The sequence below is a fragment of the Salvelinus fontinalis genome, unplaced genomic scaffold (assembly GCF_029448725.1).
Source record: "Salvelinus fontinalis isolate EN_2023a unplaced genomic scaffold, ASM2944872v1 scaffold_0271, whole genome shotgun sequence".
Classification (NCBI taxonomy): domain Eukaryota; kingdom Metazoa; phylum Chordata; class Actinopteri; order Salmoniformes; family Salmonidae; genus Salvelinus; species Salvelinus fontinalis.
In genome coordinates, this window is record NW_026600480.1 from 53891 (window position 1) to 71989 (window position 18099).

General features: G+C 45.3%; 1 protein-coding gene across 1 annotated transcript in view; it reads left to right on the forward strand.

Moving 5' to 3' along the window:
- The window catches only part of dock1 (dedicator of cytokinesis 1), a gene marked incomplete at its 5' end in the record, with an annotated part of 169401 nt that overhangs the window by 46765 nt on the left and 104537 nt on the right, over window positions 1-18099 (forward strand). The window contains 3 exon segments of the mRNA XM_055913173.1: window positions 7881-8000; window positions 9967-10056; window positions 12022-12126. Coding sequence (XP_055769148.1) covers window positions 7881-8000; window positions 9967-10056; window positions 12022-12126 — 315 coding nt within the window.

An 18099-nucleotide genomic window follows, 5' to 3' on the forward strand; every position in this document is an offset into this window, starting at 1 on the left:
TTCTCTGTTGTTCAACAACAACATGGAATGTCAGTTACGTTACCGTGGCAATGAATCAGTTGTGACAGGACCTTAGTAGGGCTACCGAGGCTGGGACCAGGGAGCCAATAGGATTGCTGCATTCTAGCCTGTTAGCCGGCCTCGTCCAGCCACTCACGACGTTAATTATGAGAGCGGTTAGAGAGACTGGAGGAGTGTGTGGTCAGCAGAAATATTCCACCTCTTTAATCTTCTGTTGTTCCTTTCTGTTGTTCCGTCTCCCTGTTGTTTACAGAATGAAGCACAACGTGTGATGAATAATATGGTTTTATCACTGCATAAATCAATATCTGATGTGTTAATGTAGCTTTTACATAAGTTATGTCTCTCTCCTCCTCTCCTCCTCTCCTCCTCCCTCCTCTCCACCTCTATTTTCCTCTCCTCCTCTCCTCTCTTTTCTCCTGCCTCCTCTCCTCCTCTTTTCCTCCTCCTCTCCTCCTGCCTCCTCTCCTCCTCTCTTTTCCTCTCCTCTCCTCCTCTTTTCCTCCTCCTCTCCTCCTGCCTCCTCTCCTCCTCTCTTTTCCTCTCCTCTCCTCCTCTCTTTTCCTCTCATCCTCTCTTTTCCTCTCCTCCTTTACTCCTGCCTCCTCTCCTCTCTTTTCCTCCTCCTCCCTCCTCCCTCCTCTCCTCCTCCCTCATCTCCTCCTCTCTCCTCTCCTCCTCCCTCCTCTCCTCCTCTCCACTGTAGATCAATGTTTAGCTGTATTGAGGAATCTAATTCTGATAGTCTGATGATAGAGAATACTGCTCAACTACAGTTAATATTATACTATACAGGGTCTGTTCTATAGTAGTATAGAGGTAACATGATCTGTGTCTACAGGGTCTGTTCTATAGTAGTATAGAGGTACCATGATCTGTGTCTACAGGGTCTGTTCTATAGTAGTATAGAGGTAACATGATCTGTGTCTATAGGGTCTGTTCTATAGTAGTATAGAGGTAACATGATCTGTGTCTACAGGGTCTGTTCTATAGTAGTATAGAGGTCACATGATCTGTGTCTACAGGGTCTGTTCTATAGAGGTAACATGATCTGTGTCTACAGGGTCTGTTCTATAGAGGTACCATGATCTGTGTCTACAGGGTCTGTTCTATAGTAGTATAGAGGTAACATGATCTGTGTCTATAGGGTCTGTTCTATAGAGGTAACATGATCTGTGTCTATAGGGTCTGTTCTATAGTAGTATAGAGGTAACATGATCTGTGTCTACAGGGTCTGTTCTATAGTAGTATAGAGGTAACATGATCTGTGTCTATAGGGTCTGTTCTATAGTAGTATAGAGGTAACATGATCTGTGTCTATAGGGTCTGTTCTATAGTAGTATAGAGGTAACATGATCTGTGTCTATAGGGTCTGTTCTATAGTAGTATAGAGGTAACATGATCTGTGTCTATAGGGTCTGTTCTATAGAGGTAACATGATCTGTGTCTATAGGGTCTGTTCTATAGAGGTAACATGATCTGTGTCTATAGGGTCTGTTCTATAGTAGTATAGAGGTAACATGATCTGTGTCTATAGGGTCTGTTCTATAGTAGTATAGAGGTAACATGATCTGTGTCTACAGGGTCTGTTCTATAGTAGTATAGAGGTAACATGATCTGTGTCTACAGGGTCTGTTCTATAGTAGTATAGAGGTAACATGATCTGTGTCTACAGGGTCTGTTCTATAGTAGTATAGAGGTACCATGATCTGTGTCTATAGGGTCTGTTCTATAGTAGTATAGAGGTAACATGATCTGTGTCTATAGGGTCTGTTCTATAGTAGTATAGAGGTAACATGATCTGTGTCTATAGGGTCTGTTCTATAGAGGTCACATGATCTGTGTCTCCAGGGTCTGTTCTATAGTAGTATAGAGGTAACATGATCTGTGTCTATAGGGTCTGTTCTATAGTAGTATAGAGGTAACATGATCTGTGTCTATAGGGTCTGTTCTATAGAGGTAACATGATCTGTGTCTATAGGGTCTGTTCTATAGTAGTATAGAGGTAACATGATCTGTGTCTATAGGGTCTGTTCTATAGTAGTATAGAGGTAACATGATCTGTGTCTATAGGGTCTGTTCTATAGAGGTCACATGATCTGTGTCTCCAGGGTCTGTTCTATAGTAGTATAGAGGTAACATGATCTGTGTCTATAGGGTCTGTTCTATAGTAGTATAGAGGTAACATGATCTGTGTCTATAGGGTCTGTTCTATAGAGGTAACATGATCTGTGTCTATAGGGTCTGTTCTATAGTAGTATAGAGGTAACATGATCTGTGTCTATAGGGTCTGTTCTATAGAGGTAACATGATCTGTGTCTATAGGGTCTGTTCTATAGTAGTATAGAGGTAACATGATCTGTGTCTATAGGGTCTGTTCTATAGAGGTAACATGATCTGTGTCTACAGGGTCTGTTCTATAGAGGTAACATGATCTGTGTCTATAGGGTCTGTTCTATAGAGGTACCATGATCTGTGTCTATAGGGTCTGTTCTATAGAGGTAACATGATCTGTGTCTATAGGGTCTGTTCTATAGAGGTACCATGATCTGTGTCTATAGGGTCTGTTCTATAGAGGTAACATGATCTGTGTCTATAGGGTCTGTTCTATAGTAGTATAGAGGTAACATGATCTGTGTCTATAGGGTCTGTTCTATAGTAGTATAGAGGTAACATGATCTGTGTCTCCAGGGTCTGTTCTATAGTAGTATAGAGGTACCATGATCTGTGTCTATAGGGTCTGTTCTATAGTAGTATAGAGGTACCATGATCTGTGTCTACAGGGTCTGTTCTATAGAGGTACCATGATCTGTGTCTACAGGGTCTGTTCTATAGTAGTATAGAGGTACCATGATCTGTGTCTATAGGGTCTGTTCTATAGAGGTACCATGATCTGTGTCTATAGGGTCTGTTCTATAGAGGTCACATGATCTGTGTCTATAGGGTCTGTTCTATAGTAGTATAGAGGTACCATGATCTGTGTCTACAGGGTCTGTTCTATAGAGGTAACATGATCTATGTCTACAGGGTCTGTTCTATAGAGGTACCATGATCTGTGTCTACAGGGTCTGTTCTATAGTAGTATAGAGGTAACATGATCTGTGTCTATAGGGTCTGTTCTATAGTAGTATAGAGGTCACATGATCTCTGTCTATAGGGTCTGTTCTATAGAGGTCACATGATCTGTGTCTATAGGGTCTGTTCTATAGAGGTAACATGATCTGTGTCTATAGGGTCTGTTCTATAGTAGTATAGAGGTACCATGATCTGTGTCTATAGGGTCTGTTCTATAGAGGTAACATGATCTGTGTCTATAGGGTCTGTTCTATAGTAGTATAGAGGTACCATGATCTGTGTCTACAGGGTCTGTTTTATAGTAGTATAGAGGTCACATGATCTGTGTCTATAGGGTCTGTTCTATAGTAGTATAGAGGTACCATGATCTGTGTCTACAGGGTCTGTTCTATAGAGGTACCATGATCTGTGTCTACAGGGTCTGTTCTATAGTAGTATAGAGGTAACATGATCTGTGTCTATAGGGTCTGTTCTATAGAGGTACCATGATCTGTGTCTATAGGGTCTGTTCTATAGTAGTATAGAGGTACCATGATCTGTGTCTACAGGGTCTGTTCTATAGAGGTACCATGATCTGTGTCTACAGGGTCTGTTCTATAGTAGTATAGAGGTACCATGATCTGTGTCTATAGGGTCTGTTCTATAGAGGTACCATGATCTGTGTCTATAGGGTCTGTTCTATAGAGGTCACATGATCTGTGTCTATAGGGTCTGTTCTATAGTAGTATAGAGGTACCATGATCTGTGTCTACAGGGTCTGTTCTATAGAGGTAACATGATCTATGTCTACAGGGTCTGTTCTATAGAGGTACCATGATCTGTGTCTACAGGGTCTGTTCTATAGTAGTATAGAGGTACCATGATCTGTGTCTATAGGGTCTGTTCTATAGAGGTCACATGATCTGTGTCTCCAGGGTCTGTTCTATAGTAGTATAGAGGTAACATGATCTGTGTCTACAGGGTCTGTTCTATAGAGGTAACATGATCTGTGTCTACAGGGTCTGTTCTATAGAGGTCACATGATCTGTGTCTCCAGGGTCTGTTCTATAGTAGTATAGAGGTAACATGATCTGTGTCTACAGGGTCTGTTCTATAGAGGTAACATGATCTGTGTCTACAGGGTCTGTTCTATAGTAGTATAGAGGTACCATGATCTATGTCTACAGGGTCTGTTCTATAGAGGTACCATGATCTATGTCTACAGGGTCTGTTCTATAGAGGTACCATGATCTGTGTCTACAGGGTCTGTTCTATAGTAGTATAGAGGTACCATGATCTGTGTCTATAGGGTCTGTTCTATAGAGGTCACATGATCTGTGTCTCCAGGGTCTGTTCTATAGTAGTATAGAGGTACCATGATCTGTGTCTACAGGGTCTGTTCTATAGAGGTAACATGATCTGTGTCTATAGGGTCTGTTCTATAGAGGTAACATGATCTGTGTCTATAGAGTCTGTTCTATAGAGGTAACATGATCTGTGTCTATAGAGTCTGTTCTATAGAGGTAACATGATCTGTGTCTATAGAGTCTGTTCTATAGAGGTAACATGATCTGTGTCTACAGGGTCTGTTCTATAGTAGTATAGAGGTACCATGATCTGTGTCTACAGGGTCTGTTCTATAGAGGTAACATGATCTGTGTCTACAGGGTCTGTTCTATAGAGGTACCATGATCTGTGTCTATAGGGTCTGTTCTATAGAGGTACCATGATCTGTGTCTATAGGGTCTGTTCTATAGTAGTATAGAGGTAACATGATCTGTGTCTATAGGGTCTGTTCTGTAGTAGTATAGAGGTAACATGATCTGTGTCTACAGGGTCTGTTCTATAGTAGTATAGAGGTCACATGATCTGTGTCTATAGGGTCTGTTCTATAGAGGTAACATGATCTGTGTCTATAGGGTCTGTTCTATAGTAGTATAGAGGTACCATGATCTGTGTCTATAGGGTCTGTTCTATAGAGGTAACATGATCTGTGTCTATAGGGTCTGTTCTATAGAGGTAACATGATCTGTGTCTCCAGGGTCTGTTCTATAGTAGTATAGAGGTACCATGATCTGTGTCTATAGGGTCTGTTCTATAGAGGTCACATGATCTGTGTCTACAGGGTCTGTTCTATAGAGGTCACATGATCTGTGTCTATAGGGTCTGTTCTATAGAGGTCACATGATCTGTGTCTCCAGGGTCTGTTCTATAGTAGTATAGAGGTACCATGATCTGTGTCTATAGGGTCTGTTCTATAGTAGTATAGAGGTCACATGATCTGTGTCTATAGGGTCTGTTCTATAGTAGTATAGAGGTAACATGATCTGTGTCTATAGGGTCTGTTCTATAGAGGTCACATGATCTGTGTCTCCAGGGTCTGTTCTATAGTAGTATAGAGGTACCATGATCTGTGTCTATAGGGTCTGTTCTATAGTAGTATAGAGGTCACATGATCTGTGTCTATAGGGTCTGTTCTATAGTAGTATAGAGGTAACATGATCTGTGTCTATAGGGTCTGTTCTATAGTAGTATAGAGGTAACATGATGTGTGTCTATAGGGTCTGTTCTATAGAGGTCACATGATCTGTGTCTCCAGGGTCTGTTCTATAGTAGTATAGAGGTACCATGATCTGTGTCTATAGGGTCTGTTCTATAGTAGTATAGAGGTAACATGATCTGTGTCTATAGGGTCTGTTCTATAGTAGTATAGAGGTACCATGATCTGTGTCTATAGGGTCTGTTCTATAGTAGTATAGAGGTACCATGATCTGTGTCTACAGGGTCTGTTCTATAGTAGTATAGAGGTACCATGATCTGTGTCTATAGGGTCTGTTCTATAGTAGTATAGAGGTACCATGATCTGTGTCTACAGGGTCTGTTCTATAGAGGTACCATGATCTGTGTCTACAGGGTCTGTTCTATAGAGGTAACATGATCTGTGTCTATAGGGTCTGTTCTATAGTAGTATAGAGGTAACATGATCTGTGTCTATAGGGTCTGTTCTGTAGTAGTATAGAGGTACCATGATCTGTGTCTATAGGGTCTGTTCTATAGAGGTCACATGATCTGTGTCTATAGGGTCTGTTCTATAGTAGTATAGAGGTAACATGATCTGTGTCTATAGGGTCTGTTCTGTAGTAGTATAGAGGTAACATGATCTGTGTCTATAGGGTCTGTTCTATAGTAGTATAGAGGTAACATGATGTGTGTCTATAGGGTCTGTTCTATAGAGGTCACATGATCTGTGTCTCCAGGGTCTGTTCTATAGTAGTATAGAGGTACCATGATCTGTGTCTATAGGGTCTGTTCTATAGTAGTATAGAGGTAACATGATCTGTGTCTATAGGGTCTGTTCTATAGTAGTATAGAGGTACCATGATCTGTGTCTATAGGGTCTGTTCTATAGTAGTATAGAGGTACCATGATCTGTGTCTACAGGGTCTGTTCTATAGTAGTATAGAGGTACCATGATCTGTGTCTATAGGGTCTGTTCTATAGTAGTATAGAGGTACCATGATCTGTGTCTACAGGGTCTGTTCTATAGTAGTATAGAGGTACCATGATCTGTGTCTATAGGGTCTGTTCTATAGTAGTATAGAGGTAACATGATCTGTGTCTATAGGGTCTGTTCTATAGAGGTCACATGATCTGTGTCTCCAGGGTCTGTTCTATAGTAGTATAGAGGTACCATGATCTGTGTCTATAGGGTCTGTTCTATAGTAGTATAGAGGTCACATGATCTGTGTCTATAGGGTCTGTTCTATAGTAGTATAGAGGTAACATGATCTGTGTCTATAGGGTCTGTTCTATAGTAGTATAGAGGTAACATGATGTGTGTCTATAGGGTCTGTTCTATAGAGGTCACATGATCTGTGTCTCCAGGGTCTGTTCTATAGTAGTATAGAGGTACCATGATCTGTGTCTATAGGGTCTGTTCTATAGTAGTATAGAGGTAACATGATCTGTGTCTATAGGGTCTGTTCTATAGTAGTATAGAGGTACCATGATCTGTGTCTATAGGGTCTGTTCTATAGTAGTATAGAGGTACCATGATCTGTGTCTACAGGGTCTGTTCTATAGTAGTATAGAGGTACCATGATCTGTGTCTATAGGGTCTGTTCTATAGTAGTATAGAGGTACCATGATCTGTGTCTACAGGGTCTGTTCTATAGAGGTACCATGATCTGTGTCTACAGGGTCTGTTCTATAGAGGTAACATGATCTGTGTCTATAGGGTCTGTTCTATAGTAGTATAGAGGTAACATGATCTGTGTCTATAGGGTCTGTTCTGTAGTAGTATAGAGGTACCATGATCTGTGTCTATAGGGTCTGTTCTATAGAGGTCACATGATCTGTGTCTATAGGGTCTGTTCTATAGTAGTATAGAGGTAACATGATCTGTGTCTATAGGGTCTGTTCTGTAGTAGTATAGAGGTAACATGATCTGTGTCTATAGGGTCTGTTCTATAGTAGTATAGAGGTACCATGATCTGTGTCTATAGGGTCTGTTCTATAGTAGTATAGAGGTACCATGATCTGTGTCTACAGGGTCTGTTCTATAGAGGTACCATGATCTGTGTCTATAGGGTCTGTTCTATAGTAGTATAGAGGTAACATGATCTGTGTCTACAGGGTCTGTTCTATAGTAGTATAGAGGTACCATGATCTGTGTCTATAGGGTCTGTTCTATAGAGGTAACATGATCTGTGTCTACAGGGTCTGTTCTATAGTAGTATAAAGGTCACATGATCTGTGTCTACAGGGTCTGTTCTATAGAGGTAACATGATCTGTGTCTCTGCAGTGGTCTGAGGAGCCGTGTGCAGCTCACCTCACCCAGAGAGACGGCTACCAGGCCTCGACTCAAGGACAACTCAAGGATCAGCTCTACCAGGAGATCATCAACTTCTTCGACAAGGGCAAGGTATCCAGAGGGAGGACGGGGGGAGAGAGAGGGGGGGGGTGGTGAGAGAGGGAGGAAGGGTGGTGGGAGGGGAGAGAGAGAGAGAGAGTGTGTGTGTTGGTGAGAGATAGAGAGAGGGGGGGGTTGGTGAGAGAGGGGGGTGGTGAGAGGGAGAGAGATAGAGAGGGGGGTGGTGAGAGAGGGAGGAAGGGTGGTGGGAGAGGGGAGAGAGAGAGAGAGTGTGTGTGTTGGTGAGAGATAGAGAGAGGGGGGGGTTGGTGAGAGAGGGGGGTGGTGAGAGGGAGAGAGATAGAGAGGGGGGTGGTGAGATAGAGAGAGGGGGGGTGAGAGGGAGAGAGATAGAGAGGGGGGTGGTGAGATAGAGAGAGGGGGGGTGAGAGGGAGAGAGATAGAGAGGGGGGTGGTGAGATAGAGAGGGGGGTGGTGAGAGGGAGAGAGATAGAGAGAGGGGGGGTGAGAGAGAGGGGGGGATGGTGAGAGAGGGTGGTGGTGAGAGGGAGAGGGGGGGTGAGAGAGAGAGGGGGGGATGGTGAGAGAGGGGGGTGGTGAGAGGGAGAGAGATGGAGAAGGGGGTGGTGAGATGGAGAGAGGGGGGGGTGAGAGAGGGTGGTGGTGAGAGGGAGAGGGGGTGAGAGAGAGGGGGGGATGGTGAGAGAGGGGGGTGGTGAGAGGGAGAGGGGGGGTGAGAGAGAGAGGGGGGGATGGTGAGAGAGGGTGGTGGTGAGAGAGAGGGGGGGGTGAGAGAGGGTGGTGGTGAGAGAGGGTGGAGTGTGAGAGGGAGAGAGAGAGAGTGTAGGTCTGGTGAGACTAGAGAGGTAGTCAGAGTTAGTGAGCTGCACCTTTTCGTTCAGCATGTTCCAGATGACCTGTTTTGTGACCTGTTCTATCTGATCCACCTTCAACGGCCCGGTCCAGGGAGGCAACATGGAGACGGATAACACATCCCGTCTCTCCTCTGGAAGCCTCCCTCTATTGCTGCATAATTCCCTCCCACTCAGAGGGCCACCTTCTCTCTCTCTCTCTCCTTCTTGCCCCACCAACCACCCTCCCTTCTTCTCTCTCCCTCCCATCCTCCTCTCCCTCCCATCCTCTTCTCTCTCCCTCCTCCTCTCCCTTCATCTTCCTCTCTCCCACCATCCTCCCCTCTCCTCCCTCCCTCCTCTCTCCCTCCCTCCATCTTCTCTCCCTCCATCCCTCCTCCTCTCTCTCTCCCTCCATCTTCTCTCCCTCCATCCCATCCTCCTCTCTCCATCCCCTCTTCCCCTCTCCACCCTTGTATCAACATAAGCCACGAGACAGACAGACAGACGGTAGATCATATCAGACAGACAGACTTACAGACAGACTTAGACAGACTTACAGACAGACAGACAGACTTACAGACAGACTTACAGACAGACTTACAGACAGACGTACAGACAGACGTACAGACAGACGTACAGACAGACGTACAGACAGACGTACAGACAGACAGACAGACAGACAGACAGACAGACAGACAGACAGACAGACAGACAGACAGACAGACAGACAGACAGAAGGTGATGTACCTGCATGATGCCATTCTGTAAAAACAGGAGGAGCAGAACATTCACAGATGACTCAATCTGGAGAAATATCTGTCTGTCTGTCTGTCCCATCTTCAGCAGATCAAGGGACCGCAGGGGCTTTAGTCATGAAGACATCCCCGATGCTACTGGAGGTGGGGACGGAGGATGGGAGGAGAGAGGAGGGGATGAGGTGGGAGAGAGGAGAGGGAGGATGGGAGGAGAGGGGAGGGGATGAGGTGGGAGAGAGAGGAGGGAGGATGGGAGGAGAGAGGAGGGGATGAGATGGGAGGAGGGGATGAGGTGGGGGAGAGAGAGGGACGGAAGATGGGAGGGGTAGGCAGGACTGTCTACAGCTAAATACAATGACTGATATAATGTACTATTCTCTCTTATCCTATCTCTCTCTGTGTGTGTAGATGTGGGAGGAAGCCATCGTACTAGGAAAGGAGCTGGCAGACCAGTACGAGAACGAGATGTTTGACTTTGAGCAGCTCAGTGCCTCCTTGGTAAGTTCGATCTAATCACATGGTATATTCTACTAGTATAGAAACTGTCCTCTTGTTGTAGGAGACGTGGTATATTCTACTGGTGTAGAAACTGTCCTCTTGTTGTAGGAGACGTGGTATATTCTACTGGTGTAGAAACTGTCCTCTTGTTGTAGGAGACGTGGTATATTCTACTGGTGTAGAAACTGTCCTCTTGTTGTAGGAGACGTGGTATATTCTACTGGTGTAGAAACTGTCCTCTTGTTGTAGGAGACGTGGTATATTCTACTGGTGTAGAAACTGTCCTCTTGTTGTAGGAGACGTGGTATATTCTACTGGTGTAGAAACTGTCCTCTTGTTGTAGGAGACGTGGTATATTCTACTGGTGTAGAAACTGTCCTCTTGTTGTAGGAGACGTGGTATATTCTACTGGTGTAGAAACTGTCCTCTTGTTGTAGGAGACGTGGTATATTCTACTGGTATAGAAACTGTCCTCTTGTTATAGGAGACGTAGTATATTCTACTGGTGTAGAAACTGTCCTCTTGTTGTAGGAGACGTGGTATATTCTACTGGTGTAGAAACTGTCCTCTTGTTGTAGGAGACGTGGTATATTCTACTGGTGTAGAAACTGTCCTCTTGTTGTAGGAGACGTGGTATATTCTACTGGTGTAGAAACTGTCCTCTTGTTGTAGGAGACGTGGTATATTCTACTGGTGTAGAAACTGTCCTCTTGTTGTAGGAGACGTGGTATATTCTACTGGTATAGAAACTGTCCTCTTGTTGTAGGAGACATGGTATATTCTACTGGTGTAGAAACTGTCCTCTTGTTGTAGGAGACGTGGTATATTCTACTGGTGTAGAAACTGTCCTCTTGTTATTGGAGACGTGGTATATTCTACTGGTGTAGAAACTGTCATCTTGTTGTAGGAGACGTGGTATATTCTACTGGTATAGAAACTGTCCTCTTGTTGTATGAGACGTGGTATATTCTACTGGTGTAGAAACTGTCCTCTTGTTACTGGAGACGTGGTATATTCTACTGGTGTAGAAACTGTCATCTTGTTGTAGGAGACGTGGTATATTCTACTGGTATAGAAACTGTCCTCTTGTTGTAGGAGACGTGGTATATTCTACTGGTGTAGAAACTGTCCTCTTGTTGTAGGAGACGTGGTATATTCTACTGGTATAGAAACTGTCATCTTGTTGTAGGAGACGTGGTATATTCTACTGGTATAGAAACTGTCCTCTTGTTGTAGGAGACGTGGTATATTCTACTGGTGTAGAAACTGTCATCTTGCTGTAGGAGACGTGGTATATTCTACTGGTATAGAAACTGTCCTCCTGTTGCAGGAGACGTGGTATATTCTACTGGTGTAGAAACTGTCCTCTTGTTGTAGGAGACGTGGTATATTCTACTGGTATAGAAACTGTCCTCTTGTTGTAGGAGACGTGGTATATTCTACTGGTGTAGAAACTGTCCTCTTGTTGTAGGAGACGTGGTATATTCTACTGGTGTAGAAACTGTCCTCTTGTTGTAGGAGACGTGGTATATTCTACTGGTATAGAAACTGTCCTCTTGTTGTAGGAGACGTGGTATATTCTACTGGTGTAGAAACTGTCCTCTTGTTATAGGAGACGTGGTATATTCTACTGGTGTAGAAACTGTCCTCTTGTTATAGGAGACGTGGTATATTCTACTGGTGTAGAAACTGTCATCTTGCTGTAGGAGACGTGGTATATTCTACTGGTGTAGAAACTGTCCTCTTGTTATTGGAGACGTGGTATATTCTACTGGTGTAGAAACTGTCCTCTTGTTGTAGGAGACGTGGTATATTCTACTGTGTGTGTGTGTGTGTGTGTGTGTGTGTGTGTGTGTGTGTGTGTGTGTGTGTGTGTGTGTGTGTGTGTGTGTGTGTGTGTGTGTGTATACATGGTATTCTGCATCCAGTAAATTGAGTCTTCCTGACGGTTACTTCCTGTTACAGAGGAAGCAGGCTCAGTTCTACGAGAACATTGTGAAGGTGATCCGGCCCAAGCCAGACTACTTCGCTGTGGGATACTACGGAGTGGGCTTCCCTTCCTTCCTCAGGGTAAGTAGTTCCTGCGTCCTACACAGGCACACCAACGCACACACACACAGGTACACACACACACACACACACAACAGGCACACCAACGCACACACACACACAGGTACACACACACACACAGGCACACCAACAGCCAGTAGAGTCCCCTGCCTCAGCCGGGTCTCAGTGAGAGAGTTAACAGTACAATACATTACCACAGCCAGTAGAGTCCCCTGCCTCAGCCGTGTCTCAGTGAGAGAGTTAACAGTACAATACATTACCACAGCCAGTAGAGTCCCCTGCCTCAGCCGGGTCTCAGTGAGAGAGTTAACAGTACAATACATTACCACAGCCAGTAGAGTCCCCTGCCTCAGCCGTGTCTCAGTGAGAGAGTTAACAGTACAATACATTACCACAGCCAGTAGAGTCCCCTGCCTCAGCCGTGTCTCAGTGAGAGAGTTAACAGTACAATACATTACCACAGCCAGTAGAGTCCCCTGCCTCAGCCGGGTCTCAGTGAGAGAGTTAACAGTACAATACATTACCACAGCCAGTAGAGTCTCCTGCCTCAGCCAGGTCTCAGTGAAAGAGTTAACAGTACAATACATTACCACAGCCAGTAGAGTCCCCTGCCTCAGCCGGGTCTCAGTGAGAGAGTTAACAGTACAATACATTACCACAGCCAGTAGAGTCCCCTGCCTCAGCCGGGTCTCAGTGAGAGAGTTAACAGTACAATACATTACCACAGCCAGTAGAGTCCCCTAACAGTACAATACATTACCACACCCAGTAGAGTCCCCTGCCTCAGCCGGGTCTCAGTGAGAGAGTTAACAGTACAATACATTACCACAGCCAGTAGAGTCCCCTAACAGTACAATACATTACCACAGCCAGTAGAGTCCCCTAACAGTACAATACATTACCACAGCCAGTAGAGTCCCCTGCCTCAGGCGGGTCTCAGTGAGAGAGTTAACAGTACAATACATTACCACAGCCAGTAGAGTCCCCTGCCTCAGCCGTGTCTCAGTGAGAGAGTTAACAGTCAATACATTACCACAGCCAGTAGAGTCTCCTGCCTCAGCCGGGTCTCAGTGAGAGAGTTAACAGTACAATACATTACCACAGCCAGTAGAGTCCCCTAACAGTACAATACATTACCACACCCAGTAGAGTCCCCTGCCTCAGCCGGGTCTCAGTGAGAGAGTTAACAGTACAATACATTACCACAGCCAGTAGAGTCCCCTAACAGTACAATACATTACCACACCCAGTAGAGTCCCCTGCCTCAGCCGGGTCTCAGTGAGAGAGTTAACAGTACAATACATTACCACAGCCAGTAGAGTCCCCTAACAGTACAATACATTACCACACCCAGTAGAGTCCCCTGCCTCAGCCGGGTCTCAGTGAGAGAGTTAACAGTACAATACATTACCACAGCCAGTAGAGTCCCCTAACAGTACAATACATTACCACAGCCAGTAGAGTCCCCTAACAGTACAATACATTACCACAGCCAGTAGAGTCCCCTGCCTCAGGCGGGTCTCAGTGAGAGAGTTAACAGTACAATACATTACCACAGCCAGTAGAGTCCCCTGCCTCAGCCGTGTCTCAGTGAGAGAGTTAACAGTCAATACATTACCACAGCCAGTAGAGTCTCCTGCCTCAGCCGGGTCTCAGTGAGAGAGTTAACAGTACAATACATTACCACAGCCAGTAGAGTCCCCTGCCTCAGCCGTGTCTCAGTGAGAGAGTTAACAGTACAATACATTACCACAGCCAGTAGAGTCCCCTGCCTCAGCCGTGTCTCAGTGAGAGAGTTAACAGTCAATACATTACCACAGCCAGTAGAGTCCCCTGCCTCAGCCGTGTCTCAGTGAGAGAGTTAACAGTACAATACATTACCACAGCCAGTAGAGTCCCCTGCCTCAGCCGGGTCTCAGTGAGAGAGTTAACAGTACAATACATTACCACAGCCAGTAGAGTCCCCTGCCTCAGCCGGGTCTCAGTGAGAGAGTTAACAGTACAATATATCACCACAGCCAGTAGAGTCCCCTGCCTCAGCCGGGTCTCAGTGAGAGAGTTAACAGTACAATACATTACCACAGCCAGTAGAGTCCCCTGCCTCAGCCGTGTCTCAGTGAGAGAGTTAACAGTACAATACATTACCACAGCCAGGAGAGTCCCCTGCCTCAGCCGTGTCTCAGTGAAAGAGTTAACAGTACAATACATTACCACAGCCAGTAGAGTCCCCTGCCTCAGCCGTGTCTCAGTGAGAGAGTTAACAGTACAATACATTACCACAGCCAGGAGAGTCCCCTGCCTCAGCCGTGTCTCAGTGAGAGAGTTAACAGTACAATACATTACCACAGCCAGTAGAGTCCCCTGCCTCAGCCGTGTCTCAGTGAGAGAGTTAACAGTACAATACATTACCACAGCCAGTAGAGTCCCCTGCCTCAGCCGTGTCTCAGTGAGAGAGTTAACAGTCAATACATTACCACAGCCAGTAGAGTCCCCTGCCTCAGCCGTGTCTCAGTGAGAGAGTTAACAGTACAATACATTACCACAGCCAGTAGAGTCCCCTGCCTCAGCCGGGTCTCAGTGAGAGAGTTAACAGTACAATACATTACCACAGCCAGTAGAGTCCCCTGCCTCAGCCGGGTCTCAGTGAGAGAGTTAACAGTACAATATATTACCACAGCCAGTAGAGTCCCCTGCCTCAGCCGGGTCTCAGTGAGAGAGTTAACAGTACAATACATTACCACAGCCAGTAGAGTCCCCTGCCTCAGCCGGGTCTCAGTGAGAGAGTTAACAGTACAATATATCACCACAGCCAGTAGAGTCCCCTGCCTCAGCCGGGTCTCAGTGAGAGAGTTAACAGTACAATACATTACCACAGCCAGTAGAGTCCCCTGCCTCAGCCGTGTCTCAGTGAGAGAGTTAACAGTACAATACATTACCACAGCCAGGAGAGTCCCCTGCCTCAGCCGTGTCTCAGTGAAAGAGTTAACAGTACAATACATTACCACAGCCAGTAGAGTCCCCTGCCTCAGCCGTGTCTCAGTGAGAGAGTTAACAGTACAATACATTACCACAGCCAGGAGAGTCCCCTGCCTCAGCCGTGTCTCAGTGAGAGAGTTAACAGTACAATACATTACCACAGCCAGTAGAGTCCCCTGCCTCAGCCGTGTCTCAGTGAGAGAGTTAACAGTACAATACATTACCACAGCCAGTAGAGTCCTCTGCCTCAGCCGTGTCTCAGTGAGAGAGTTAACAGTCAATACATTACCACAGCCAGTAGAGTCCCCTGCCTCAGCCGTGTCTCAGTGAGAGAGTTAACAGTACAATACATTACCACAGCCAGTAGAGTCCCCTGCCTCAGCCGGGTCTCAGTGAGAGAGTTAACAGTACAATACATTACCACAGCCAGTAGAGTCCCCTGCCTCAGCCGGGTCTCAGTGAGAGAGTTAACAGTACAATATATTACCACAGCCAGTAGAGTCCCCTGCCTCAGCCGGGTCTCAGTGAGAGAGTTAACAGTACAATACATTACCACAGCCAGTAGAGTCCCCTGCCTCAGCCGTGTCTCAGTGAGAGAGTTAACAGTACAATACATTACCACAGCCAGGAGAGTCCCCTGCCTCAGCCGGGTCTCAGTGAGAGAGTTAACAGTACAATACATTACCACAGCCAGGAGAGTCCCCTGCCTCAGCCGTGTCTCAGTGAGAGAGTTAACAGTACAATACATTACCACAGCCAGTAGAGTCCTCTGCCTCAGCCGGGTCTCAGTGAGAGAGTTAACAGTACAATACATTACCACAGCCAGTAGAGTCCCCTAACAGTACAATACATTACCACAGCCAGTGGAGTCTCCTGCCTCACAATGCAGATAGCCCGGTTAGCCAAGGTGTGGGAGCACTGGTTGGTCGGCCCAATTGAGGTAGTATGTACATGAATGTATCGTTAAAGTGACTATGCGTATATGATACACAGAGAGTAGCAGCAGCGTAAAAATGTCCATGGTAATGAAAGGTGGATAGAGTTGGGGCTATTGATCTGTGTCACTGGTGGCTGGTGGTTTCTCCACGGTGTTGATGGAGGAAAGTTGTGTCATTGTTCCTGATAATCGCTCTCTATTTTCCCAAGGCTGTAATTCATTTCCTCGTATTAGAGCTCTCTCCTGCGCGGGGAGACTTTGGTGTTTGGTCACGACGTCGTCCTCGTTCCAGAACATCTGTGAGGACGCTGCTTTGAGGAAGACGTCTGATCATTCCATTTGGGCTGTTGAAGACCGTGTTCACAAGTCTCCCCTCTAACTCGTTCTCCTCTAGCAGGGCACAGCATCCATTACAGATAGAACAGCCTGGTCTGTCTGGCTGTCTAAAAGACCTTTATAGACTGGGCTCTTCTATGCACAGTCCTGTCTTTGATTCTATTATCAGCTGTCTGGAGGACAGAGAGAGTGATGTGTGTCTGGGGAAGGTTGTCTATGACCAGCTCATGTCTACTGTAGACTACCTCATAGACTTCTCTACATCCTGTGTACTGTAGACTACCTCATAGACTTCTCTACATCCTGTGTACCGTAGACTACCTCATAGACTTCTCTACATCCTGTCTACTGTAGACGACCTCATAGACTTCTCTACATCCTGTGTACTGTAGACTACCTCATAGACTTTTACATCCTGTCTACTGTAGACTACCTCATAGACTTCTCTACATCCTGTCTACTGTAGACTACCTCATAGACTTTTACATCCTGTCTACTGTAGACTACCTCATAGACTTTTACATCCTGTGTACTGTAGACTACCTCATAGACTTTTACATCCTGTCTACTGTAGACTACCTCATAGACTTCTCTACATCCTGTCTACCGTAGACTACCTCATAGACTTCTCTACATTCCGTGTACCGTAGACTACCTCATAGACTTTTACATCCTGTCTACTGTAGACAACCTCATAGACTTCTCTACATCCTGTGTACCGTAGACTACCTCATAGACTTCTCTACATCATGTGTACTGTGGACTACCTCATAGACTTCTCTACATCATGTCTACTGTAGACTACTTCATAGACTTCTCTACATCCTGTGTACTCTAGACTACCTCATAGACTTCTCCACATCATGTCTACTGTAGACTACCTCATAGACTTCTCTACATCCTGTCTACTGTAGACTACCTCATAGACTTCTCTACATCCTGTCTACTGTAGACTACCTCATAGACTTCTCTACATCCTGTGTACTGTAGACTACCTCATAGACTTCTCTACAGCCGGTCTACCGTAGACTTCCTCCTTGGAGCTAAGGATTCACTTCACGTATGCTAGAGAAAGGGGGGAAGTCGTAAGAAATAAATGACTCCTCATATCTAATTCAATGAGATGAAAACTTCAGCGTATTAGTATCAGCCCAGAAGTTATCATTACAGATCAGATATTGGAACAAAGACGATGTCCCAAATGGAAACCTATTCACTATATAGTGCACTTATTTTTGACCAGAACCCAATGAGCTTATTCAAAGTAGTGCACTATGGAGGGAAACAGGCTGTGGTTTGGGACACATGAATATGCTGTGCAGTTTTTAAAGGGGACAATGTTCTTTCCCCCCCTAAAACAAAATGCAATTTACCACGGAGCATTAATCTTGTAAGCGCTGGAGAGAGTGTTTTTACCTTAATAGCTGCACAACAACATTAACTAAACTAGATTATTATTGCCAGCTAAAGTGGGTTATGTGTTTGTGCCCTGGCCTCTACTGATCTCCAGTAAATCACTGATGTTCTACACCAGATAGCCTTTATCCCTCTCACTGTCCTATTGGACTAGGGATGATAGCCTTTATCCCTCTCACTGTCCTATTGGACTAGGGATGATAGCCTTTAACCCTCTCACGGTCCTATTGGACTAGGGATGATAGCCTTTATCCCTCTCGCTGTCCTATTGGACTAGGGATGATAGCCTTTATCCCTCCCACTGTCCT